The following is a 26,895-nucleotide window of genomic DNA, read 5'->3' on the forward strand; positions in this document are numbered from 1 at the left end:
CCAGTCAAGACAGATCTCAGGGTGACAGAAGCCAAGTGCTTCGTCTTCCACATCCAGAGGCCTGCATCTTCCCCAGCATTCCAAGCCAGAATCCTGAGCACGTCTCTGACCGGAACAGCTCATGTTATATGATGAATCCCTAGCTAATCACTGTGGCTAAGGAAATGGTTATGTCAATCAGTTCATACCATGTCTCTGGGAATGGAGTCATTTCATGAGAAGGACATAGATCATGTGGAGGATAGGTAGATACTCGGAGGAAAACTGGGGAAATGGACAATGGAATACTGGAGGTTCACTACAAATAATACTGGATGCTACTGAAAGACAACAGTAAACCCAGCGTTGTATTTACTGAAAATGATTATTGGTTTCACTAACAAGAAAATAGTTTCTGGATCACAAACTAACAATAGCAACAACAACAAAATTCCAAGGCCAGTATGTTTCTTTTATTATTTTGTGTTTGACTTAAGATGGTTGAATGACTTCATTTTCAGTTATAAGCATTACATTAATTCCCATGCAAAAACCCAAGACCGCATATGCCGGATTTCAACTGGCCAAAATCCAACCTGTGAGTCTGGACATTCGAGATCAAATCCAAAATGTTGCTTGACCTTTCCAATAGTAGATATCATGGTCATCCTTTGAGACATCAGCAGGGCCCCTGACCTCTCAAACACCACCGTTTGCCATGAGTCCATACCAGAACAAGGAGCCAATGCCTTGTGGCACCTAAACATGGCAAATGACTTCATTCATGAAGATAAGACACCTCTACACGAAGCTACCGCTACCACTCACAGATATGCCCTTGTTCCTGCTCTGTAGAACACCTGCTTTTGAATAGGCATGCTATCTTCTGTTGGGGATTATAAATTCTTTCTGCCAGTTTTCCCCACAACTCCCAGTAGAAGCAAAGAGACTTTACAAAAAAAGTTTACCTCTATAACCCCCAAAGCAGTACATACAAAGACAACTACTCTATCAAGTATATATTTTCTCCGGCTTCAGATGGTCATTTAGCAGGTGTAAAGCTTTGCAAACCTCTCTCAGTGAGACAGGAACCAGGAATATCAAAGAGGGCAAAACAGGACCCCACAATTAAAGGAGAACAAAATAAATGCAAATAATCATTCTATTGATTGAGAAAAATGGGCTAAGTAAAAAAAAAAGATAGCATTTCAACAGTGGATGTCAATTTATATTGAAACACATACATTGGAAACTCTGACAATGGCCAAGATTTCATTAGTGCAAATAACAATTATAATGGTATGTTCTTTAATAGGATTTAAATAAGGCTTCAAATAATTACACACACTAAAACTACCATTTGGAAACCTTAATTCTGTTTGGAGAGTTGTCAAACACAGCCTCCAAACCAAAGTTCTGATCTGAGGAAAATTACATTCAATGAAGTTGCTCCAAAACACAACTGGTAGCATTATCACTTTCAAAGTCTACATTGTTTGGTGGAAAGAGGGAAACTACTCTGGTCGCTGGTCAAAAGAAATAAATCCAGCTAACATACCAGGTAGTTTCCAGGTTCAGATGATTCTCAAATATCTGTAGTGATGAAAGCTCATTGAAAAAAATTAAAATTAAAAAAAAAAAGACAAAAAAAAATAGCATCCTGAAGCATCAGAAAGGTATCTGTTGCCCTACCCTCATTAACAAATTTACACAAAGCATGAAACAGTAAAAAGCAAGAGAATTCATGGGCATTTCATCTATGGCTCAAGTTCTCCTTAAAAAAACAAAACAAACCCGAACCAAAAACAATGTGACAATAACTACAAAGAGTAAACAACCAAATCAGAGGCAGAGTATGAAATAGTAATATACTGTTTCAGAGCCTGCACCGTCCTGCAGAACCAGGAAACTTAAAACGTGTTCTTAACAGATCCAATCTAGGCTGGATATGTAAAAAACGGCAAGTCAGCATCACAAACCACACTACACATTATGAGAGTTTTAGAACCCGGGAAAAGAAAAAAAAAAAAAGAAAGAAAAAGAAAAAAGGCAGCAGAATGCTCAGAAAAATTTATCATCGATTCTGAAATGGGGCCTTGTGACATCATCAGGGTTAATAAAGACCGAGATGGACTTCCCCGGGTTCTCAGTCACCAGCTGCTGCAGTTTTTTGGCCAAACGGTCGTCGGGCTGGTTGGGGTCCCCTCCGTCGGACTGTGGGGAGGGGATGCTGGTGGTGCTCCCCCGCCTCTGCAGCTCCAGCGTCAGCCGGTTGGCCGCCTTGACGTGCTCGATGGCGGTGCGCAGGTGCTCGGCCGGGTCGGAGCGCACGGAGGAGAGCTTCCGCGCGTGGAGCATCACGGTCTCCTCCGACAGGTGCTCCAGCATGTTGCACTGAGGGATGAAATAATTAGGGCACATCTTGTTGACCAGACAGTGTTGTAGGTCATCAATGAGGCCCAGCAAAAAGTGGGCTGCATAGTCTTCTTGGGCCAAGTAGTTAGCAGGAAGTCTGTCACAGGCCCAAAGCATCATGCTCCGCAGGTGATAGGGACTGATCGCCTTGGGCCGGGACAGGAGTTTAATGATGATGGCTTTGCAGGCCTGGTAGGCCTGCATGAGGCTACCAGAGATGCATTTCTTCAGCTGTACCTCACTCCTGGCGAAGGACAGCCGCCACTCATTGTCCTTCTTGCCCTTGTAGGAGCAAGCAGGCACCAAGTAAAACCCACTGATGACCTCTTCCTCGGTGATCTTCCCATCCCAAAAGTGGTTCTCCATGAGCCAGCTCTGGGCCACCGCGGGCCAGCCTTTGAAGGAGACCACGGGGACAATATCATACAACATGCGACTGCTCCCCACGCCCAGGATGATGGAGATGATGGTCCCATTCTTTTCTACCTTTTCCACCTTGGGCATCCCTCGCTGGGGTTTCTTCTGGATCTCTGACAGGACAATGCTGATGGAGTCATAGAACCAGTCGGCCACTTTGGTTGGGGAGAAGAAGTAATTGGTGGCACCATTGATGTGATCCACGATGGTGCAGCAGTCTTTCCACTTACTGATTGTCCCCTCATCAAAGAGCCGGAGGCTTAGCCAAGAGTGGCACAGGGCTGAGTGGCGCATATCGAGTGTCACAGGCTGATTACGGTCATGTAGCTTAAGGGCTGGCACCAGAAGAGTGAAGTCCATATCATAGTCTGTCCCTCGGGCATACACGTTAAGCTCATCTAAGTCCAGGTCCACCACGCCTTCCCGGACTCCCCCAGAGAGCAACAGGTACTCATTGGCCACTGGAAGTTTTTGGTCCAGCTTTTGCACCATTCCTAGAAACAGAAAAAGAAAACACTATTAGAGGAAACACAGACACCAGAGTCCTTTGCATCAGCACAGAACACGCTGAGTTTCTAAGGCCCACTGTTTGTTAGAAGTACAAAATCAGATCTTGGCCTCTTGCACGGGTCCAGCCAGCAGCATACTTTGTTCTTGCTCGTCGGTGACAGAATGCGTCCTTTACCAAGTGGAAGAATTATGATCCATTTTCCTCTTGTGGCAAGAGCAGTATCTTTTTAAATTTTTTTTAATTTTTAATTTTTTTTGTTTTTATTTTATTTTAATTTTAAGATTTTATTTATTTATTTGACAGACAGAGACCACAAGTAGGCAGAGAGGCAGGCAGAGAGAGAGGAAGGGGAGCAGGCTCCCTGCTGAGCAGAAAGCCTGAGGCAGGCCTTGATCCCAGGACCCTGAGATTATGACCTGAGCCGAAGGCAGAGGCTTTAATGCACTGAGCCACCCAGGTGCCTCAGCAGTATCTTTTTAAATCATAAACTGGGGCTCTTCTTCCCCCAGTCATTACCATTAGTGGCACTGCCATCCACTAGGTCACTCAGGCTGAACACCTCAGTAAGCTTTGAGTCTTTGTTGGCTTCTACTGCCAGATTTTATCTGTATAACCCCTGCGACATTTCTCATTCCTTCTCTGTTCTCCATCTCTGCTGCCATCATATAAAGCCAGGCTCTTCTATCTCCCGCCCATGCAGCCTCTCACCCCTAGGTTCTTCCTGCTTAAACCTTCCTTTATCCCAGGGATTCTCAGTGTGGGCTATGGGCACTGAATGTGAGAGGTCACAACTCTCCCCATAATAACGCTAACATATTATTTGCCTTGTTTACTGTCTTGACACTTGAACTCACACTTGATGGGATGAAAGCAAATGGCGGGTCACAGTGCTCGGCGTTCGTGAAGACAATGGCACCAAACCACAGTGGCAATCACTTGGACTCCTTACTGCTGACATGTACCAGCATTTAAAAAAAAAAAAAAAAAAAGTTCAGCCACATTGAATAAAAATCCCTCATGGAAAAGAAAAATGGGTTAATTTTTCTTAAATCCGAACTCTAGAACTACCTTTCTAATGTTATGTGCAACAAAATGGTAAGTGACCATAGAGCACTCTTGCCTCATACTGAAATACAAGAGCTGTCTTCAAGAAATGTGCCTGTGTTGGAGCTGTGGGCTAAGCTAGCAGCTCTGTTCATGGAAGACCATTTTACTTTAAAGAACAACCGATCAACTATGGGCATCCAGACTTGGGTATCTGTTAGACATTTTCATTAAAAAATGAACAAAGTTAGCCTGTCTTTGCAAAAACAACTAAAATATTTATTGCCAATGGGGGATAAGACAAAACAAAACTAGAGATTTCAAAAAAAAAAAAAGCTGAATTTTACGAAAACTCATCTCTTACAGCAGGAGCTTAATATCTTCCCAAATGGTATAGTCTTCTGGTAAGATTGGTGGTGACATAAAAAATGTAATTTTTGGATGTTAACTGATCTCTCTAAGAGTGCGGACCATGTCTCAAATCCGTATTAAGCATGCATTGAGCTCTGCAACCAGTATCATAAAGCTGGAGCTGTGACTGGATGGCAAAGGAAGAAACGGATGGAATTAATGGGACTTCCCCATGAAGAGCTGAAATAATTAGACTAAATGTAAATGACTGATTCGTTGATGAACAAATGTCCCCTCCCTGCCAGCTCTCTCTGTGACTTAATTTAATCTTTTCTCCAAAAATTACAAAGAACTATCACAAACTAAAATTCCCTTACTCACTGCAATTACTTTTAATCAACATAGTTTATTATTCATAGGACAACTCCAATGCAAATCAATAAGCCTTATATGTGTGTTTGTGCTACCATTTTATTTCAGAATTTAATACTCAAATGAAATAAAAATGTGCTCTTTTCATTCTTTCCAATCCTGTTTTCCAAACCATATGAACGATGAAAAACTCATACTTAGTACCATTTCCTTACATATAGATAGACAGACATACAGCAAACTATCGCTTTTGTCTTAATGCAATCAAAAAGTTATCCAACTTTAAAGAATCCACAACTAGGAAGCCTGGGTTAAGCCTGGGTTAAGCCTGGGTTAAGCCTCTGCCTTCAGCTCAGGTCATTGTCTCAGGGTCCTGGGCTTAAGTCCCACATCAGGCTCTCTGCTCAGCAGGGAGCCTGCTTCCCTCTCTCTCTCTGCCTGCCTCTCTGCCTACTTGTGATCTCTCTCTCTCTGTCAAATAAATAAATAAAATCTTAAAAAAAAAAAAAAAAGAATCCACAACTAGTCAGAAAGAGAATCCAGCGTACTGGACTTTTGAGGCTGTTTCTCACACGCCTTGTGCTGTGCCACCCAGATCCCTTTCCAGTAAAGGACTTCCTGTCTCAGCTGCTGGGAATCTGTCAGTGTAATCCCTTAAGGACTAGCGGCAAAGAGCCAGCTCAACCAAAGTGTTGTCCTGTGTTTGGGGTAAGGGTAGGGGGTACACATCAATGTGAGAATGCCCTGGTTTAAGATATTCTGAAGAATTACTCAAATCCAGAGTTTCCAGGGAGGCTGTGGCCTGCAAAGAAACTGGACTTCTCCCTCTGCCTGATCCTGCTTTGGGTCCTTACTTTCTACCACAGTGGCTGATCTTAGAGGGGTTTCTTAATAAATATCCTAGGGGCACTTGGGTGGCTCAGTCGGTTGAGTGTCCAACTCTTGATTTCGGCTCAGGTCATGATCTCCTGGGTTGTAGGTTGGGGCCCGGAGTCTTGAGATTCTCTTTCCTTCTCTCTCTGCCCCTCCCCACCACCAACTCAAGCATGTGTGTGGGGGTGGGGGGGAGGTGGGTGGACGCATGCTCTCTCTCTCTCTCAAATAAATAAATAAATCTTCTAAAATAAATAAATAAATATCCTAACTCCATTCGAAGTCTGCTTCTTGAGGAACCCAATCTAAGACACTACATTCTAACCAAGCAAAAACAGCCTTCGCTGTAAGTCAGCATGGAAAATTTATCTTCCTTTTAAAAGTGGTTTTCAAAAACCAAATTTAGTAACCAAGGATTGAAAGTTATGGTAAACACCAAACCCAAGATTCATTTCTCAACTGTCATGTTTCAGTATTCACCTCATCTTTACGATGTGGCAAATCTTACCACTCAGAGTTTTAGCTATAGCTATGAACAGATAAGATTTGTTTCTCAGAATCCAGGGTAGGTTGGGAAAATCATTTTCATAATATTATAAGTTCACAGGCAGGTAGTTACTTTCAAAGATAAACGTTTGATAATGAAATAATTTATTCATCATTCATTCAAATATGTTTAAATTCTAGCACTTGGTGCCATAAATACACATAGGAACCATGTTGAAATGTGTTATGATTAATAAGTAAGAGCTGAATAAATTAGAAGTGGTATTATAATTTGGATACCAAACCACTGTTCCCTCTTAGGTATCCATGATTCAAAACTCTGTACATTCTATTTTGTCCTAGACAGGATCAAACTAGTTCTAAGCATACTTTTTTGTCCTAGACAGGATAAAACTAGTTCTAAGCATACTAGCAAGGACTTGTCTAGACAACCAGAATAAGTTGTGCATTAACAGGCTGGGTAGAATTTGTTTACAAACATGCCGCTGAATTTTGCCTTGGACTATCAATTTTGGTTTGAATCATCATAGGTAAGAAAAGCTAAAACTCCCTTCTGCCCTCTACTGGATTAAAGAAGCTTTAACATGTTTTTCACTCCTTAGCATATACACTAGAACACTCCTGCTGGTAATTAAAATATTCTTTTTCCTCCCAGATGTGGCTTTTGCACCTAGTTAAAATGCTGTCCCTCCTTTCGGAAGTCATGAAAGTATGTGGCTAAATTCCGTTATCAGGAATTCGGTTAATTTTGGACACCTACTCCTTTAAAGGACAGAAAGAAGTTTTGCAGCAAAGAAAATATTACTGAGGCTCTTTGCTAAGCTCCTAAAAGGTAGAAAGAAAGTCCCCAAGGCCACGTATTTCTGGAAGCTGATCCCCTGTGACACCCACATTTACCTTTAGGCCGCCCGCCGAAGCCCATTAGTCTGCAGTTTCACCAACGATTTGGTAACACAAACCAGAGCCTGCCCAGCATTCTACTCAAATGCCCTTCTTGAAAAACTTTTCTGGGCTAAGTTTAAATGAAAATGAGCTGACATCAGCTATCAAGGCAGATGGGTTGCCACGCAACTAAAACACAGCCACGGGCCGGAGGGAAAAAGGCAGAGGAGAGAAAAAAATTCAACCATATACTCCGAACACAGGCACCAGTTCCAACAAGTGCCTTCTCAGAACAGATCCAAGGATTTCTGTGTAATTACAGGAGGTTGACATCAAGTGACTGGCTGTTTAGTTATTAGCAATTTATCCAAAACTGTGAGTGAGAACAAAAGGAAGAATCACATATAACGATGACCTTGTTAGCCTGAGAAATGGCTTCTTGCCCTGGTGGGTCTCTTCTTTTTCATGGAAGCAAGGGCATATGTTTGCTTTTAAAAACACAAAACTGCCTCCCAGTCTCCCCTCCTGTAATGGATTCTTTGATTTTGCTTTATTTAGTAGTTTCTACTTAAGAAGACCTAAATATTACTGGTGAAACTGGTAACTCATGAGTTAACAGGGCATATAAGCCAGGTGGCAACTCTTTTACCCAAATCTGCTTGTTCTCAGGAATGCTGTCTGCCACCACATTTCTGTAGCCTCATATTCTTGCCTGACACCAAGATAACCAAGTGTTAGTTTCATTGTTTTGCAGAGACTCAAGATTTCATCAAAAAGCCAACCAGACCAGTCAGTGGCCTCCTCTTTCAGTGCAAAGAAAGGAAGTTGACACTCCCCTGCTCAGTAACTTCCTCTGTCCCCTCTTGACACACCATAGCTCCTCTCCCCTTTACTCACCGCCTTCTCCATTTGGCTTTAGAAATCCTGGCACCTGTAGTGGCTCAGGGGGCTAAGGGTCGGCTCTGGTCCTGGGATCTAGCCCTGCATCAGGCTCTCTGCTCAGTGGGGAGCCTGCTTCCCCCTCTCTCTCTGCCTGCCTCTCTGCCTACTTGTGATCTCTCTCTGTCAAATAGATAAATAAAATCTTAAAAAAAAAAAGAAAGAAAGAAATCCTGGACTCTTCCTCATTTCCCCTCCCCCCTGGGGAAGTGGATTTAAGGCTTGCCCCCCAACCTCCTCATCTGGCTGCCTTTTGAAGAGACCCCTTCCTAGCTGCACATTCCATGTCTCAGTGATTGTCCCTCCCCTGGTGCAGGGGACAGAGGGACTTGGGTTCTGTTTACACTGTGGTGTCACGTTTTAGGAACGACTTCCATGTCATCCACTTAGTCCTTTGCTGATTATCTTTAGAATATCAAGTGAAAAATGGAACTCTGGTCCTGACACCCTTATATTCTAGCGAACAAAACTTTATCACATCCAACCAAATTCAAATTACAAGCCGCCATCACTCAAGCCCATAATGCCAGATTGTTAAGCACACATGAATCAGGTATGGTTTCCAGACTCACAGCTTCTCTCCAGGAGGTATGTGTGTGTGTGTGGGGGGGAGGTAATTTAATAAATATTAAGTAGACACGGGAAATTGGTACTTGTGCAGATTCCGTAAAAGCACAAAACAAAACAAAGCTGTCACCTATGTTGGGGGTGCAGAGATAGGTCACAGAACTAAAATGTTTATGTCTCATTATTAAGGCTACAGAATTAGATAAATCTTGTCTCTGTATCTTTGACTATGTACAGCAAGGATTTTTGATTAAAAAAGACCGAAGTATCTTGACAATATTCTTTTCATTAAAAAATGTTATCTTTTCCACCCAAACCCATGTGGCACACTAATGACAGTGCCTTACTATAGTGGTGACTCAACAATAGGAAGGGAACGGGGTGGAACAATGCTGACAAAGTGCTTCTGTGACTCTGATACATCTCCTTGGGGAAGAGTCTATTGGTTGTTAATAAATAATATAAAACCTTCCTATAAAAACTGATTTATACTTCAAAGAAATAAATATTTTTGTCAAGCTTATTGACATCTTGAGAAGTAGGCATGGCCACCTTCTAAGAAAGGCACCAAATCAATGGGATTTTTTAATGACTCCTATTTGGGGAAGATTTTAGTATTTTCCTTCTTTGTGGCCAGAAATCATATATGTCGAGTCCCTCATCTTGCAGGTAAAAAATCTGAGGTTGAGAAAGGAGAACTAACTCATTCACAGTCACACAGCCCTAGTGAGAGATTAACAGCATTGTCTTATTCCCACAATTGTTGCAAAGGTCAGAATGGCATATAACTACTGCTTTTCTTAAGACAACAACTGAACTTGACATAAATGTAGAACAGTCTGAAAGGGAATCAGCAGGGAGTCTCAAGGCAAAGTGTCATCTTTGTGCTTTCATTGGTTAAAGCTGTGCGTGACCTTGGACAAGCAGGAGAACAGGTCCAAGCATCCACAGTTATCATAAAGAGAAAAGACCTTATCTGTCTTGCAGGAAGCGGTTAGTATTCTAAAATAAATTGACTGTAAGACACAGGAAATACAGAAGGAAGATTCCGATGAAGTTCGCAGCTTTTTCAATAACCTGCTGAGTGATCATTAATATTAATAGTTTTAGCAATAATCTTAAGGCAAAGAGCCCATTTTATTTGGCATAATTTCTGAGACAACTGCATGTAACATTATCTAAATCTTTTAGAAAACTGATTAACTCATGTATGGTAATGACCCACTTTTTTTTTTTTTTTTAAAGATCTATTTATCTAACAGAGAGGGAGCAGAGAGAGAGAGAGAGAGAGAGAGAGAGCGAGCACACAAACAGGGGTAAGGGGCAGAGGGAGAGGAACAGGCAGACTCCCCGCTGAGCAGGGAGCCTGATGCGGGGCTCCATTTCCAGGAGGCTGAGATCATGACCTGAGCCTGAGCCAAAGGCAGCCACTTAACTAAATGAGTCACCCAGGTACCCCTGGTAATGATCTATCGACCAAATACATATAGTCACAGGTCTGATTCAAAAGATGACTCTTCACAAGATGGTCTCTCTTGCTTGCTCCTTCCTTGTTTCTATCCAGATATGTGTGCAAGAGCGTTGGAGTAAGACAGGCTTGGGTTTAAATCTGGCTTTGTCATTAAGTAAGCCAGACAAGTTATTTAACCTTTGAGCTTCCAATTCATCATATATTTAAAACAAACGAACAAACAAACCATAAAACCGCCCACTTGGTGTTGATATGAAATGCCTAAGCCCATGGTAGATACTTCGCTCATTTTCCCCATATGTTCTTCCCCTTCTCCACCACCTATAAAACTGAAGAGCAAACAACACCTATTCCACAGACTTATTCTGAAGACTTAACTAAACCTGTCTAAAGCTTCCAGCACATGCAGAGTGTACAAAACACGTTAGAGGAAGTGAAACGAACAGAGTATTCTCTCCCCTCGCTGCACTCAGGCTGCTGCTAGCCTCCAGAGGCTTCCTCTGATGAGTGCTATCATGTGGCATGGCGCACAGCTTGGCAAGTAAAGGGCAGGTGGATTTCGGCCCTTTCTTGTTCCTTCTGAAGGAGTGCCCTGGAGAGTAAATAACCTGCAGGCCCCCATGGAGGGCCTCAATTTGAATTCTTACATTAGCACTTTCTACGCATATTGAATAGTGGGCCCTGCTCATGGGTTGTTTCCCCCTGAATAGGATAACAATATAGAGCGTTTGACACCCTAATTGGAACAGAAGCTCAGCAATTGGAAGATACAGTCACAGTCGATCATCCATAAGCTTCCAGAGTCAGGTTTTATGACTACAGTGACTAACACAGATCTTGGGATCAGAAGGCAACTGCTTGTTGAGTGTATGAATGGTTTCCATCAACTCCAATGCCCCAATAACCATTATCTTGATCACAGAATTTGCCACACAATATAATATGAAATACTGTCAGCACATACCTATAAGATCACTTAGTAATAATTAAAAAGTCGGAGTGGGAAAAAAAGCTTAATTTTTCATTATTTTCTTTTTAAAAAATTAAGGTTCTAAAAATTGCTGAGATTTGTCAAAGTCTACTAAGCTATTTTGAACATAATGAACATGAGTTAGGCCTGGGTTCAAGTCCGACCCACCCATGACCAACATAATTAACCCACTCTGGGACTCTGCTGGGGAATGAAGTTGGGGAATGACAACGAATTTTAGTGGGGTGGTCACAGGGATAAGAAAAGAAAATGCACACTAAATTACTCAGCACGTGCTCCGATACCTACTTGGCAGCCAATAAAAAGAGGGTTCTAAGCACGCGCGCACACACACACACACACCCCAAAAACACATTATCAATATATTTTCCCTGTCTCCTAAGTCTTGCCTTTTTTTTCTTTCTAGTTCTTAAGGTAGTTTAAAAACTCATGGTTTCTGCCAATCAGAACTTAATGGCAAAACCCAAAGGGACATCTTATTAGTCCCACCTGCCAGCTTCCCACAGCTGCAACGGGGCCTGAAAGCTATGTATTGCCAATTTATAAGGAGTCTTCACTTTAGAAGGCTCATCCTTGGGAGAGAAAAACAACAGCCAGTAGAAAGCAAGTGTAATGCCAATACGGTATTAAATGGCTATCCACGGACACAGAAACGCCTCAGTGATGACCATATCACCTTTTTCCTGATCTGCAAAAGAAGCAATAAGCTTGCAATGATGTTCAGAATCAAGTCAGCTGTAGCCCCCTCGCCTCTGCCTGTGATCCTCAATGGGGGTGGGTTTGCACTCCTTTTCCTTCTGAGGTCGTCTATGCTATGAAAACCACTGAATTTCTCTGGAACTGGAAAGCTGGGTTGGACTGGGGGAGAGGGCTGTCTACATTTTAGAAGAGAAATGATGAAGTAAGCCAAGTTCAGGAACTGGCAGAAATGATGGCGATGGGATTCAAAACTCAGGTTTAATTTATTCATGCACACAGCACACAGTCTCAGTGTCTCTTCTGAGCCAGAACTATGCTAGCTGGTGAAGAGAAACACACAGCCTTCACTGCATAATGCTTATCATGTAGTGAGAAAGCCTGATATAACTGTATCAGTGAGGAGAGAGGTAGTTAATGTTGAGAAAAAAGTTAAAGCCTCAGTGGCAGAAAGCAACAAAGTCTTCTTTCATTCAGGCTTTGTGACCATCAGGTGTTGGCTGGGGGGCTCTTCTTTTCTTAATCCAGGACCCAGGTGGATAGAGAAAGCCTTATCTAGAACATCACGGTTACTCTAGAGCAGAGAAAGGAAGCCCTGGAGAATCTATTTTCAGCAGCTAATTTTCATTTCCGGCCTAAAGATGAGACCGGTCTCATTTTCATTCATAAATCACTGGCCCACACTAGTCACATGGTCTCACTCACCTTATGGGAGAAAGTGCAATTCTACCTCTGGCTGGGAAGGTAGAGAGCCAGAAATATTTGAAGAGTCGTGTGAACAGCTCTCACACTGATCAAATAATCACACACTACTGAACATATAATTATAAGCTGAGATAATAACACTTAAGGAAACAAATAAAGGTCCTAGCCAAAACATAGAAGAGGAAGAGGAGTGCATATTATTAAGCCTGAAGAACAGAACATTCGAGAAGGCCACGGGATCTGCCTTCAAATATTTGATGAGTTGCCCTGGTAAAGAAATGGGCTTTACCTGTGGGATTCCAGGAAGCAGAAGACAAAGAGAAAGAAGTATTCTGTCTCATATGTCAGTGAAAGACCCGTCTTAGTTTTCTGACAATGCTGCCAGTGGAAAGTGGGCATTTCCTGTCCCAAGGGATGATCAATCAGAATCTTGGGGGATAGAGCAGGAGACCCAAAATACAAACATGTGAGGAAGCTACTACTGAGGACAGATGATGACAGAGTCCTGAAGACACCTGTGGCCATGCCATGGGGGCCCCAGAAACAGTGGCCAGAACAAATCCAAGGCGCATATCATGCTCCATGCTGCTATGGTCTCTCACTGAGTTTATTCATCTGTTTTTAACCTGCAGCCCAGCTGTGATCACATCCTCTGACCTCTGCCAGTGTTAAAAGGGGAGAGCACAGTACTAGCAATAACACATAAGGGCAATGGAAGGACTGACTTTATAGAGCACCTTTTCAAAGCATGGCTCTCTGAGAATCAGCTCTACGATGCATTAAGGCATAGGCAGAATTTTTTTTTTAAGATTATATTTATTTATTTGACAGAGATCACAAGTAGGCAGAGAAGAGACAGGCAGAGAGAGAGGAGGAAGCAGGTTCCCTGCTGAGCAGAGACCCTGATGTGGGGCTCGATCCCAGGACCTGAGATCATGACCTGAACCGAAGGCAGAGGCTTTAACCCACTGAGCCACCCAGGGGCCTCTAGGCAGAATGTTTTATCTGTTATCTCATCCAATGCTTTTGGCATCTTCAAGTACATGATATTGGCCCCATTTTACAGACAAGAAAATCAGGATAAGTAAGAGTCAAATAAGTTGTTCGTGGTCATGACAATCCAGCTGGGATCCAAATTCAAGTTGACTCCATAGTCTTTTCATTATCCTATGCCCCTTTCCACCACTAAGAGTGCTCTTCTAAGAGAACAAACAATTTAATATCTTCAAGCCTTTAAAATCGCCATGTACAACACTACAGGAAATAGTGGAAGCTTATTTCTCTATCTAAAAATAAAATGGATTCTATTTTGGAATGAAATGATTTCCAAAGCAGATGAATAGCTGATTTTAGCCATCCCTGAGGAATGAGTTATATGAGCAAAGTGGGTCATGGATCATAGGAAAGGCATGATTAAAAGTGACTAAAAAAAAAAAAAAAAAAAAAAGCCATCCAGTGCTGTGACACCTAGTTACGTGTGCACGCACGTATATGTGTTGCACACTTTAACTCTTAGACCATCTTCAGAGAGTATCCCACAAGTGTTTTCGTCACAACAACATCCATGGCATTCTTTGAGGACCCCAGGACAAACTCTGAGAACATTCCAACCTATTTAGATGCATAGTCCAACCTACATATTTTAATCTAACAGGAAGCCTTCATTTTAAAGTCAAATCCCCTAAATTTCTATGACTAGTTGGGGAGCCCAATTGATAGTCGCTGAGAGCATCATGACCAAAGGAAATCATAACCACAAAGCCATAAGTTCTGAGTTCTGAAGTAGGAAAGTCCTTCTCCTCTGACACAGTGTCTATAGGAGTCATCCCTCTTCTCTGGGTAAAACTAAGCTCAGACACACTGAGAGCCAGGGGGAAAGAAACATGAGGAATTCTGTGCCTTCTCTCAACACAGCCCTCTCCCTCACCAAAAAACAAACACCAAAAACCATATGGTACCCCTGAGCCTAAATGATATCTTGCTTGTGACCCAGCAGCCTAAGAAAATAAAACACTGGGGCACCTGGGTGGCTCAGTGGGTTAAGCCTCTGCCTTCAGCTCAGGTCATGATCCCAGGGTCCTGGAATCAAGCCCCGCATCGGGCTCTCTGCTTGGCGGGGATCCTGCTCCCCCGCCCCCCGCCGCCCCCCACCTGCCTCTCTGCCTACTTGTGATCCCTCTCTCTCTCTGTCAAAGAAATAAAGAAAATCTTAAAAAAGAAAGAAAGAAAGAAAGAAAGAAAGAAAGAAAGAAAGAAAGGAAAAAAGAAAAAGAAAATACAACACTGTGGCTTAAAACTGGACTCTAGGGTTATGGTCTATACTGTATACTTAGAGTTGCTACATTACCTCAAAATGATCCCAATGTATATAAAGAAGGCCCCGCTAGAGGATTTTAAAATCATCATTTGCTAGTGATGGCCTTAAAATTAGTTTACTTTTGAAAATTTCAAACATACACAGGAGTAGAGATAATACAACAACAAATCACCATGTAGCCAACACCCCGCTAAAACAATTATGGTTGCCATCACTGTTCCACTTATGCCCACTTTTTTTTTTTTTCCTGTCATATTTTAAAGTAAATCCCATACCATTTCATCCATAAACACTTCAGGACTAACTGCCAAAGACCTTTTTTTTTTTAATTTTTAAAGATTTTATTTATTTATTTGACAACGATCACAAGTAGGCAGAGGCAGGCAGAGAGAGGGGAGGAAGCAGGCTCCCCGCTGAGCAGAGCGCCGATGCGGGGCTCGATCCCAGGAGCCTGGGATCATGACCTGAGCTGAAGACAGAGGCTTAACCCACTGAGCCACCCAGGCGCCCCAAAGACCTTTTAAAAACTGCAACCACCCGTTCTCCTATCTAAATAAAATTAATAAAAATTCCTTACTTTTACTGACTTCATTTTACCTCTCTTCTGACACGTGTGAATATACGAGTGTGTGGCGTGCGTGCTCACATGCACGCGGGCAGCAGACACTGCCGACACCCTGCCCCGCTCCCTTGGCTGCGGGAGGCAGCTTCCCGCAATCTGGCGGCTTCCCTCCTCCAGGCCAAGGAGTCTTCTCCTTTGCCTGAGCGCCGGTTCAACTCTGGCATGACCAGGAAGTACCTGGGACGTAATGCACAAGGATGGACACCCCCGGGGGCCGTCCTCACCCACTGGAGGCCAGGAATCCGTAAGTAAATGTTCCAGCTTCCCCATACCTGCTGGGACAACTCTAAAATGGGCTCTACACAACTTCCCAGAGGGTCTCCCAAGATCACTCTGCTCATTAGCTCAATAACAAACACTTAATCGGCTTTTCTCTCTGCTCTGTTACAAAGGCTCTATTCCCTTCCCTGCGCTTCTCAGCACTATACTGAGGCAGCTCTTGTTTCTGGAGTGGTGTGCGTGTGTGCGCGTGCATGCGTGTGTGCGTGTGTGCGCGTGTGCACGTGCGTGTGTGCGTGCGTGTATGCAGCAGTGCTAGACAGGCTCATCTCTGATAATTCTGGGTGAAATTATAACACGTCAGATGTGTCCATGAGAACAGAAGCACAAGCCAATGAAAATTCCTTGTTCTTTCCCACAATCAAGGTACAGATCTAGGATATGTGGCTTATCAAACTGCATCTGAGCAGAACTCTGGGAGTTCATCACCTTTCTTCACTCCACAAGCCTGTTTTCCACTGCATTTGCAGTTCGTACCCTGCCTATTCATTTACTGCTCTGCTGATACTCCAAATCTCATTTCCCAAAGGACACACTAAAACCTCTTCTAATTCTGGAAACCTCTGGAGAGATGAAAATTTATATGTTACTTTGAAATGGGCCTTTCTTCCTCAAACTACAAAGAAAATAATGGGGAGTAAGGTTTGAGGAGAAAAAGCCTGGCTTCCCAGTATACTGCAGGAACCAATCTTCAGAATGGAGCTTTGTTCAAGTGCATCAGCCTTATTCATATGGAAAAGGTCAAACCAAATTCACAAACCAAAATAACCTTCTCTTTCAGCCTCCACCTGGGATTATTCTGCCTCTGTTCCTCTAAATTGTATGGAAAAAATTGCAAATGACATATTTAGTCTCTCCGTTCAATGACCTTTGTCCACGCTTTCTTTAGTGTAGGGCTTGGACCAGTTATCAATTATTTGTTGGCCTGTCAGCGTCCCTCCATCTAAAGACCTGTGTGTTTCCTAAGCGAACACAACAGAAATTCAACAGATGCCACTTGAATGAAGAGATGGTAGAGACTAAAGACGGAGTTTATAAGAATCTTCCAGGATGAAAACTGCCAGGGTGTTATGCTTAGACTGATAGAGTCAATGTGACATTGTCATTTCTAGACACAATGAAAGACTCCAGAGTCACTCTATCTGACAGCAAAGGAATCCTTTATCACATCCACAGAGGAGATGGAAGGGGGAAGCTAGGACCCTGTTAATGAGCTGGCCATAAACTCACTATGTTGTATTTACACAAAGGCATCTCTCATTCTCCAAGAATAATTTAAGTAGAGGACATTTTCCAAAGCACCAGTTTTTAGCCAACAATCATAGCCAGAGATTAGAAGAAAAGCTACTATGTAATTACAGTGTGCTCTAAGATCAAAGTATAATGACTGCTTTTTTAAAAAATGAGAATCGTGCATTTTTCTTTTGAATAGCAAGAAAAAAACTCCATAAATAAATGGATTGTCTTACCAAGCAATTTCTAATAACTGCCAGGAGATGGCGCCCATACCCTATTCATCTACCTAGCATATACGGCTGGGACCCAACCTCCAAAAATCCGGAAGCAGAGGCTTAGCAAGGGGGTAAGATTTGATAAGACTGTATTACAAGCAACCCACCTGGGGGGGGGGGGGGCTTAATTCAAGATACCACCCAGGGACTCCTACCTTTGCCTTTTGGTTTCCTGGAGAAAATCTGTTGGTAATTCAAGAGCTCACAGGCTCCATCTAGGTTCAGCCAAGACTAAAAAGATGCTTTGTCTGGGCAGGCAATGTGATTGACAACTGACTCTCAAAGTATATTGAAGACCTTGCTGCAAGCTACAGGTTGCAAAGCACATCTCGACTGAATACAGTTTCAGGTGGCAGGAATAAGGGGTACAGAGAAGGCAGAGGAAATAGTCCTTGATGTTATGAGGTTAAGGCCCTCCTCTTTCTGAAAATGGATTCTGTTCTTATTATATGCTTATTCTACAAATAAGTAAGTACACTAAAAGATTTAAGAACAGGTTATTAATAAAAACGAAACTGATTTTTGGACCTGCCTTCAATCAATAAAATCAAAACAAATCTGATTTACACTATCTGTACCGTACACATGTATGTTTTGCAACTTCCAGAGAACGGCCTGTCTTTTTCTCATTTTTTCCCAGCAGTCATTCTGGGAAAAGCATTCAAGTTCTCATTGCGCAGACATGGGAACTGAGGCTCTTGGCGGCTAAGTGACCGGTAAATATAATTGCACAAAATATCTCCATGGTTCTCTGGCTTAAATTAGATGAAAATCTCATCTGATCACCCTCAATAATCTTCAAGAAAGGGAAGTTATTGATTCCTTACCAGGTTACTAATTTGTTTGCTGCAGGTTGGGCAGGAAGGTCAAGAGAGGTTTCAAAATGTAAAGCCTGCTCTGTTAGGGGCCGTCTACATACCATAAGCCTAGAGGTCTTGGTTATGCCTACACTGGCTGGGTTATTGATAGCATGCCCTCCTTCTTTATCTACCAGCAAAATAAACTTAGATCATTCTTAGGAGATAACTAATCTTTAAGTACCAAGTCAATAGTTATTAATCAATTTTCCATATGGCTTGTTGCTGTAATGCCTAATACATTAATAGTGATGACCCCTTGCCTACATTGCCTTTATCTTCATTTAAATAAATCTTATTTCAAATATTAATACTCTCAATCAAGTTTCCAAACAACAAAGTAGCAACATCCTAAAAATCTGCTATTTAAAAAAATAACTCCGTTAATAAGTCTTAAAAGTTTTCCCGTTATATAAAACCAGAATGTTCCACACCAAAGTCTGGATTAGTATAACTACATCCATACCTGTAATTTAAGGAAGAATATTTTCAAGCAAAACAGACACAGAATAAAAGTACTGACAATGTGACAGACTCATAAGGAGCAGAATCTACTTCAGAGCCATAATTCTCTACCTGATAATTACTTTCAGTATCTGGGTAAAAACACACTTTATTGTTCGAGCTTGAAAACGTTCACATGAAAAGAAGCCAGACTTAAAAAACAACCCATCAAAGCCTTGCGCGGAGGTTGAAATTTGCAGTTTAAAAGCATGAGTAGATAATTTGAAAGAGGGTCAAATTGTTTCAGTGTTTTTAAATCAGTGCCTACACAATAAAGAAGGGAAAGTCAAAGAGAAAGTCAAAAAGTGAATCTTTTAATGGTGAAGTGGGAAAGTGATATTTGGGGAGATAGCTTTTTTCTTCTACTTCTATTTGTTTTCCAACAATCAAAAAATGGAGCAAGAGTCAGTGGTGTGGGGCTGAAAAGGGCGATTCAATATTTTAGCCACGGTGGCTGTTAAGGGAGAAATAAGAGGTTTTGTTTGTTTGTTTTAAACTTTGTAGTGTTAAAGATTATTGTTTGAATTGGTTGCCATTTCAGTAACTCTTGGGACTCCTGGAGACAAAGTTTTAGCGGTATAAATGGATCACTGATGACTAGAACCAGAACAGACTTTCAAGGTTATATACCTTGAAGGATAGAGCAGGTTGGTGAAGCCCAAAAGGTCAAAGTGACACAGCAGGACACCTGCCACAGGTGCTAGGAATGAATCTCAAGTCCTTATCTTCAATCCAGGGCTCTCTCCACTCCCATAGGTGGATCCCTAACCAGGAGTTTGTGGAAAATATGGCTCCCCAGTCCCCACTCGGGACTGATACATAATCTCCAAGGATACATATGTGTTTTAAACTAGCAATATTGAAATGCTTTTAAAAATTGAGTCTGCTCTGTCCCTCAATTTCAAAGCAGACAGTTTAATTGCATGGATTCAGGAAAGACAAAACTGTCAAGGCAGAGGAGGGGGTTTGTCGTCCCAGTAATTCTCTAAAATCTTTAAGAGCTGAGGTTACCTGTTCTCCAAATCAAGAAAGACATAACTTTGATGAAACTTTTGGAAACATGACAGTATTTGAGATTTAGCAAACAGAGGACATCTCTCATTCCTCATGTCTGGGGGGTTCACTAACGCCTGTAATCTCCCACTTGTTCATTTCGCTTCGAATGAAAAAGGTCTGGGTTTTTGGGGCTAGATTTCTTTCAGTTTCTTTTTTCACATCCTCTGTCTCTCTCCACCCATGAGATAGTGGCTGATTTTGGTCCTCTACTTTAATCTTAAACTTGGACAAAGCAATTGTGTAATCAACCGAGAATCCTTGAGGGCTCTTGGCACATGCCTCTCCTCACTTGGGAGCACATATGTGGGTCAGTGAGTATCTGCTGTGGGGCCGACTTGGCAGCCAAGCAGTAAGACCTATGGTGATGGGCACGATTATAGCTCAGTTCCCGAAACCAAAGATTACACAGTTTGGACAGAAGTGTACAGTTTCCAAAGCTATCAACTGTCCCGAAGGCAAGCTGAGACACAATGGGTTCAATACAGACACTCATATTCATACAGTGGCCCTTCCAAAAAAATCCAGTCAGATTAGAATTTATAGATAAGTGGGGAAAAGACTAAATAATAAGAATTCTTTTTAAGAGATGGTGTGTGCTTGAGAAAGGTCATTAAAAGACTCAAAGCCGGGGTGCCTGGGTGGCTCAGTGGGTTGAGCCGCAGCCTTCGGCTCGGGTCATGATCTCAGGGTCCTGGGATCGAGGCCCGCATCGGGCTCTCTGCTCAGCAGGGAGCCTGCTTCCTCCTCTCTCTCTTCCTGCCTCTCTGCCTACTTGTGACCTCTCTCTGTCAAATAAATAAATAAAATCTTTAAAAAAAAAAAAAGTAAAAGACTCAAAGCCAAGTGTAGTGTGAATTTGACATGCAGAAACCCCATTTTTAAGGTAGTGACAAAAAAGATCTCTGTGTACAAACCCAAATTTTATCATGAGAGGAGATTTCAGGTCAGAAATTCCAGAATTCCATTTTAAACATGGCGAGGAGGTAGTCTGGAAGTGGTCTGCAAACAGGAAGTTTGCAGTGTTTCCACTAGAGGTCGGGCATTCCTAAGTTTCTTTCATTCTTTCTTTTTTTTTTTTTGAACAGTTGGACAGATTCCAACCAAAAATAAATAAATAAATAAAATAAGAAGAAAAAGGCCTGAAGATTGGATAGATTGGATATAATTTTTAATTCACACTTGATTTTACTGAGACGCTTTCAAAGTGAGCCATAAAATGGATTTGGGTTTCAGAACAGTACTAGTCTCTGATGAATCCGAAATGCCCACATGCTGTTTGCAGCAAGCCTGTTCAAGTGGTGGGATGTCACACATCCACTGACAAAATTCCTTCGCTTAGGGATGAAAAAGGCACACAGAAAAGAAAGATGCTTAAGAGGTAACGTGAATGATGTGACAGGGAGCTTATGAATTTAGGATACAGAAAAGTTAGAATGTGAACACTTCCTTCATGATTTATTAGCTATGTGACATTCGGGGAAGTTACTGGACTTTCTGAAACTTTAGTTTCCTCACTTTTTTTTTAAAATGAGGATAATACCACCTCTTTCACAAGACTATCATGAGGCCTGGTGGAGAAAAAGTTTCAAAAAGATTTCAATACAGTTTCCAGAAATTTGCAGATGTTGAGAAAATAGAATTTTCTCTCTTTTTTTATTTTAAAGATTTTATTTATTTATTTGACAGATCACAAGTAGGCAGAGAGAGAGGAGGAAGCAGGCTCCATGCTGAGCAGGAAGCCCAATTGCGGGGCTCCATCCCAAGACCCTGAGATCATGACCTGAGCCAAAGGCAGAGGCTTAATCCACTGAGCCACCCAGGCGCCTCTGGAATTTTCTCTTTAAAATAGCATCTTTTCACACTTCTCTAAGTCAGTAAAGAACACTGGTCTTATCTGAGCATGTGACTTTTTAAAAAGAAATGTAACAGTATTTATCTATCTATTCAACCATCTCCCTCCCTCCTTGCTCTTTTCTTTTGATTTTAGTTTTCCTGTGCTTTGTAAGTGTCAAGTAATGTGGGTTGAAGGAAGGAGAGCTCACGACAAACTCTGGCAGCTTTGTAAGGAACAGAAGACACTTTAAATGAAGTTACCACAGTGTCCTTGGTTGATAGGATGACAGAGGAAGGGACTGGGGGGTGCGGTGGGTAGGAAATGGAAGAGAAAAAGACAGATGTACTAATTTTTATGGTCAGTTTTAACTTAATCCCATCCCTCCTGTTCTCTGATGACTTTGATATACAAGCAGAAATCACAGATGCTAGATTCTGTCTTGTTACCACAGTGGTTTTCTTTCTTTCTTTTTTCTTTTCAATTATTTATTTGACACACACACACACACACACACACAGGGACAGAGAGAGGAGAGAGAGCAAAGCAGGGGGAGCGGCAGGCAGGGCGAGAAGGAGAAGCAGGCTTCCCCCTGAGCAGGAAGCCAGATGTGGGGCTCAATCCCAGGAATCTGAGATCCTGACCTGAGCCAAACGCAGAGGCTTAACCCACTGAGCCACCAGGTACCCACCACAGTGGTTTTCTGACTACCGTGGAGAATCATCTGGAAAAATTATTAAGACCTAGATTTCTGGACCTTGGCCCTCCGGGTTCCTACTTCATTGCTCTGGTGCAGGGTGCAAGAATTTGCTTTTCGAGGAAGCTCCCAAGTGATTCTGAAGCTGTTGGTCCAGGACCACACTTTGAGAACCAGTGCTTTAGCACAGCACCAGAATCTATAATCCAACTGTGGGAAAGAGAAGGGACGCACGGTAAGAAACCTAGGCTCTAGTTCTGGATCTTCCATTAATTCCCCATGGGAAAGGGAAGGTCATTTGTTGTCATACCTGCATTTGCTCACCTGTGAAAGGAACAATGTTTGTTTACCAGTGAGGTCAAATGAAGGTCAAAAAAGAAACAGGTAAATTAAAACTTTGAAAAGTTAGAAAATACTCTGTAAGAACAAAGTACCATGATCAACAATTCCAAAAAGCACAGGGTAGCAAATCTGCCTTTGTGTCAACCTGGGATCATCAGGGAATGCCCAGATTTCGAGTTGAGTGTTTGTGTGTGTGCCTCTGAGTATGTTTCTAGATGAGATTAGCATTTGAACTGGGCTAAGTAGATTGCCTTTTCCAGTGTGGGTGGGCAAAAGACCAAAAAAAAAAAAAAAAAGAGTGGAGGAAAGAGGAATTTGCCCCTTTGTTCTGCCCCACTTCTCAAGCTCTCATCTTTTCCCATCCTCGAACTAGGATTTACATCATAGACTACCCCTCATTCTCAGACCTTCAGAGCAAACTGCCAAATCACACCACCATCATTCCTAGGCCTCCAGCTTGTAGGCCACAGGTAGTGGGGCTTCTCAGCCTTCATGAATGTATGGGCCAATTCCTCATAATAAATCTCCTTTTATCTTCTATCGGTTCCGTCTCTCTGGAAAATGCTAACACACAACCATTACTTCAGAGGTTTTCTAAAAATTAGTGAGTGACAGTCCTAGGTTTTATTCCAGGGTTAGCCTCTGACCTACTCTGGATACACACTTGACCTTTCTGGGCCCTAGTATTTCATACAGCAAGGGATTTAAAGATGATTTCTAGGGGCGCCTGGGTGGCTCAGTGGGTTAAAGCCTCTGCCTTCCGGCTCAGGTCATGATCTCAGGGTCCTGGGATCAAGCCCCACCTCGGACTCTCTGCTCAGCAGGGAGCCTGCTTCCTCCTCTCTCTCTGCCTGCCTCTCTGCCTACTTGTGATCTCTGTCTGTCAAATAAATAAATAAATAAATAAATTCTTAAAAAAAAAAAAAAAAAAAAAGATGGTTTCTAAGGTCTTCCAAAATTTAAAAATGTGTGGTTCTATGGTCAGAACATGAGCAGGGACTGGGGCTCCAGGCAGGTCTCAAAATACGGTACATCATGGCCCCTCCCAGAGCTGGCATAGATCGCCCAGTGGTAACCCAAAACACGCGCTTTGCCCACACTTCAGTATTAACCCGTCACAGAACCCAGGTGCACCCTAGCCCCTGCCAGCTCTCGGCATGAGCTCTCCAACATCCCAGAATTATGCTCCACGCTAGCTATCATTATGATACAGTAAACGTCATCACTGGAGAGGTACTAAAGTACTAAAGGGGTACTGGATGGTACTAGACCATCCATCCACTCAGGAGACCAACACTTGAGAATCTGCTGTAAGATGTCTCGCATCATGCCCTCCCTGAACGTCCCACTGCCACCATGGGTCAGCATCGTCACCGTGCAGCTCAGGCCCTCACATCCCTCACGGAACCACTGCCATACCTCTTAATGGGATCCTTCTCCCCAGCACCATCACACAGCATAACCTGCCAAAAGGACCTTCTGACAGGACAGCTCTATCATTCTCCTGCTCAAAATTCTTTGATGGTGCTCCCATTCCTCTCAAGGCCTCTGACATTCAGAGGCCAACCTCTATTTCAACCTTGTCCTACTGTTCCCTTAGGTTCCTCACCGGTTCCAGCTCCAAAGTGGAACCCCCAAACTATACCAGTCCCCCAAATATGTCCTATGCTTCCTGGCTCCAAGCCTTTGCTCATTCTCTTCTTTTTGCCCTCTCTCCTCACCTGGTGAAATCCTGCCAATTCTTCTCCCACAAGCTTTTGCCTCCTTGTCCCCCACCCCCAGACATATTCTTTCCTCTCTTTCCATAGCCTTTGATTCACCTGATAGGAAATTTCACAAGATTTACAGTGTGACGGGTATTACAGTTCTCTGTGTTCATTCACCTCCCAGGTCTCACACAAGATCATGAGACTGATCTTGAGGACAGGGGTGGAGCCTTATTCATCACCTCTATCCCTGAGCTCACTGCCCAGGGGTGAGGCTACTGAGCCCTGGAACAGTCTGTCTGGATACAGAATGTGTCACTGTAACATGAACTAGCTTGTGCAGCACTGGCATTATGTCCGCACAAGGAAAGTAGTGTTAGGTTCATACGCAATTTTCCAAGAATGTTAATATTTTGTACAACCAAGGAATAGCCACTAAACAAAACATGCTCGAACACAGCAGAATGCAGCCACCCCACAGAGGAAATGATGCTCACGTTCCCCTTCACTCAGGCTGTCATGGAAATGCTTTTCTTTTGATTATTATTATCCACGATTTTAAGGGCAGTCTATCTTTGTCTCCAAAATACAACAAATGTATTCTTTTTTTTTTTTTTTTTTCTAAAATGCTCTTTGTCAAGCCTTGAACCTTTTTTTTTTTCAAGGTAAAGTCCTATACTGGAGTGATATTTATTTTTCAGTATTGCTGTTGCTCTTCTGAACGCCTTGGTTATGAAGTCAAATAGGTCTTGAGTGATCGGCACACAAGCCTTGACACTTTTGGAAGGCAATTTGGCAGCATGAGAGGATTTTAAGGAATCCTCCATATTCTGTAACTGCACTGTTACATTAATGTTTAGACTAGTACTCACCCATGGACAGAAGTCAGACTGCTGTTTGTAAAAAAGGAACCATTCCCAAGTCCCTCAATATAATTCCTCTGTATGCCAGTTACTAGGCCAGCTCTCAAGGAATGGAAACTCAGAGAGGCAGGAATGGAGCTGTTCTGCTAGAATCCAGAAATGCCAAAGGAAAAGCTCCTGGGGACGACAGAGCTGTCCCAAGCAGCCACTAGAATACAAGTGACTCAGTTTTCCTGGAAAGCTGAGCGTGTCTGGCAGACTGCTGGTGCCAGAGGCCTCTGGGCTTCCGAAGAAGGAGGGGACATCTACGGGACAGCAGCATAGATAGTGGGAAGGAAAACAAAACCAAAAAAAAAAAAAAGATAAAAAGAGAGGTGGGAATCAACACTTAAGTGTATCTGCTATGAACCAAGTTGATTATTTGTTATCTCAATATTTACATGAAAAAAATCCTTCAGTCTGAAGCTTTCTACTCAATTTACAAGAAAAGGAAAATCAGGCTCTGTGGTTAAAGGATTTACCAACAGTGACCAACACAGGTTTGCCTGACTTGCAAAGTTCACTGGCAGTTCACAGCAATGGTAGCTTCCAAACTGAGCAGGGTTGGGGATGGGGAGCAGGCCTCCCACAGAGTAGGTGAGAAGGGTAAGGAAGCGTTCTGCACCCCAAGGGCAGAACCTGGGCCTCCTGCCCCCTCTTCAACCATCTTTTATCTGTTTACATATTGGGCTTTTTCTGCCATCTCTATTTGAACTAAGAGTACTGCAGCTTTAACAGAGAGGGAAAGAAGGTTTGAAAACCCCTGCATCACATCCAGCTGGCTAGTCCCCAATTCTGCCTGAGGCTGGCCTTCAGCAGAAAAATAAATCAGTGCTTACAAAAGATCTACTCTATACAGAACGCTGTTGGGGGGGCTCCCAATTCCCTGCTCTAATCATTCTAAAGCTGTCTAAAAAAGACTTCACTTTTTGCCAACTTTACTCGTTCATTTGACTACTTCTACCCACACGTTCGCAGACCCTGCGAGGCAGGTCAGGGGCTTGGAGAAGCACAGGCAGCATGCAGAGCGGACCCTCCAGCTTCACAGCAATGGTGGGTGGGGGGGTGGTCAGAGAAGCTAGGGATCCCCAAAGAACTCCAAGTGTGAACCTGGATACCTGACGCTCCTGAGGCACATCAGGGGTCCTCTTTACTTCTCTCCAGCCCACGTCCGCACGACCAAGTGAGGTGGTCAGACCAGATGGTCTTCACTGCTTTTTCGGACTCTTGGGAGCCCAGACAGAGAAAGGGTGCTGTGTGCCCAAGTGGAGGGAAAGCAGAGCTGTAGAAACAGTGAGTTTATAAAAGCAAGGCAGAGCGAGCAGGTGGTAAGCACACGCCTCCTGGGTCTGCGCAGAGGCAAACACAGACCCTGCAGACAGATGATTTCTCTCCAACTCATGCGTACTGGGGAACACATGGAAGCAAAAAGGAAACGAAGACATACTGAGTGCCGATATAACTTACACGCAGAATGGAACAGAATACATCTTTAATTCGCCGGAAACAACAACTCCAAACAACACAAGAGGTAATTTCAGACCATTCCAA

The 26,895-nt window shown here is 42.8% G+C and overlaps 1 protein-coding gene across 3 annotated transcripts in view; it reads right to left on the minus strand.

The window, feature by feature from the left end:
* Nucleotides 1-430: 430 nt before the first annotated feature.
* Nucleotides 431-26,895, minus strand: part of MB21D2 (Mab-21 domain containing 2) — a 111,100-nt gene continuing 84,635 nt past the window's right edge. For 2 of the 3 annotated variants that reach the window (XM_044252009.1, XM_044252011.1), the window contains exon 2: nucleotides 431-3,305. In XM_044252009.1, coding sequence (XP_044107944.1) covers nucleotides 2,041-3,305 — 1,265 coding nt within the window. In that variant the 3' untranslated portion in view covers nucleotides 431-2,040. Of the gene's footprint in view, nucleotides 3,306-7,366; nucleotides 7,443-26,895 lie in introns of those variants that run through there. The other variant, XM_044252010.1, reaches the window with a different exon arrangement.

This window comes from Neovison vison, chromosome 6, assembly GCF_020171115.1.
Source record: "Neovison vison isolate M4711 chromosome 6, ASM_NN_V1, whole genome shotgun sequence".
Taxonomy (NCBI): domain Eukaryota; kingdom Metazoa; phylum Chordata; class Mammalia; order Carnivora; family Mustelidae; genus Neogale; species Neogale vison.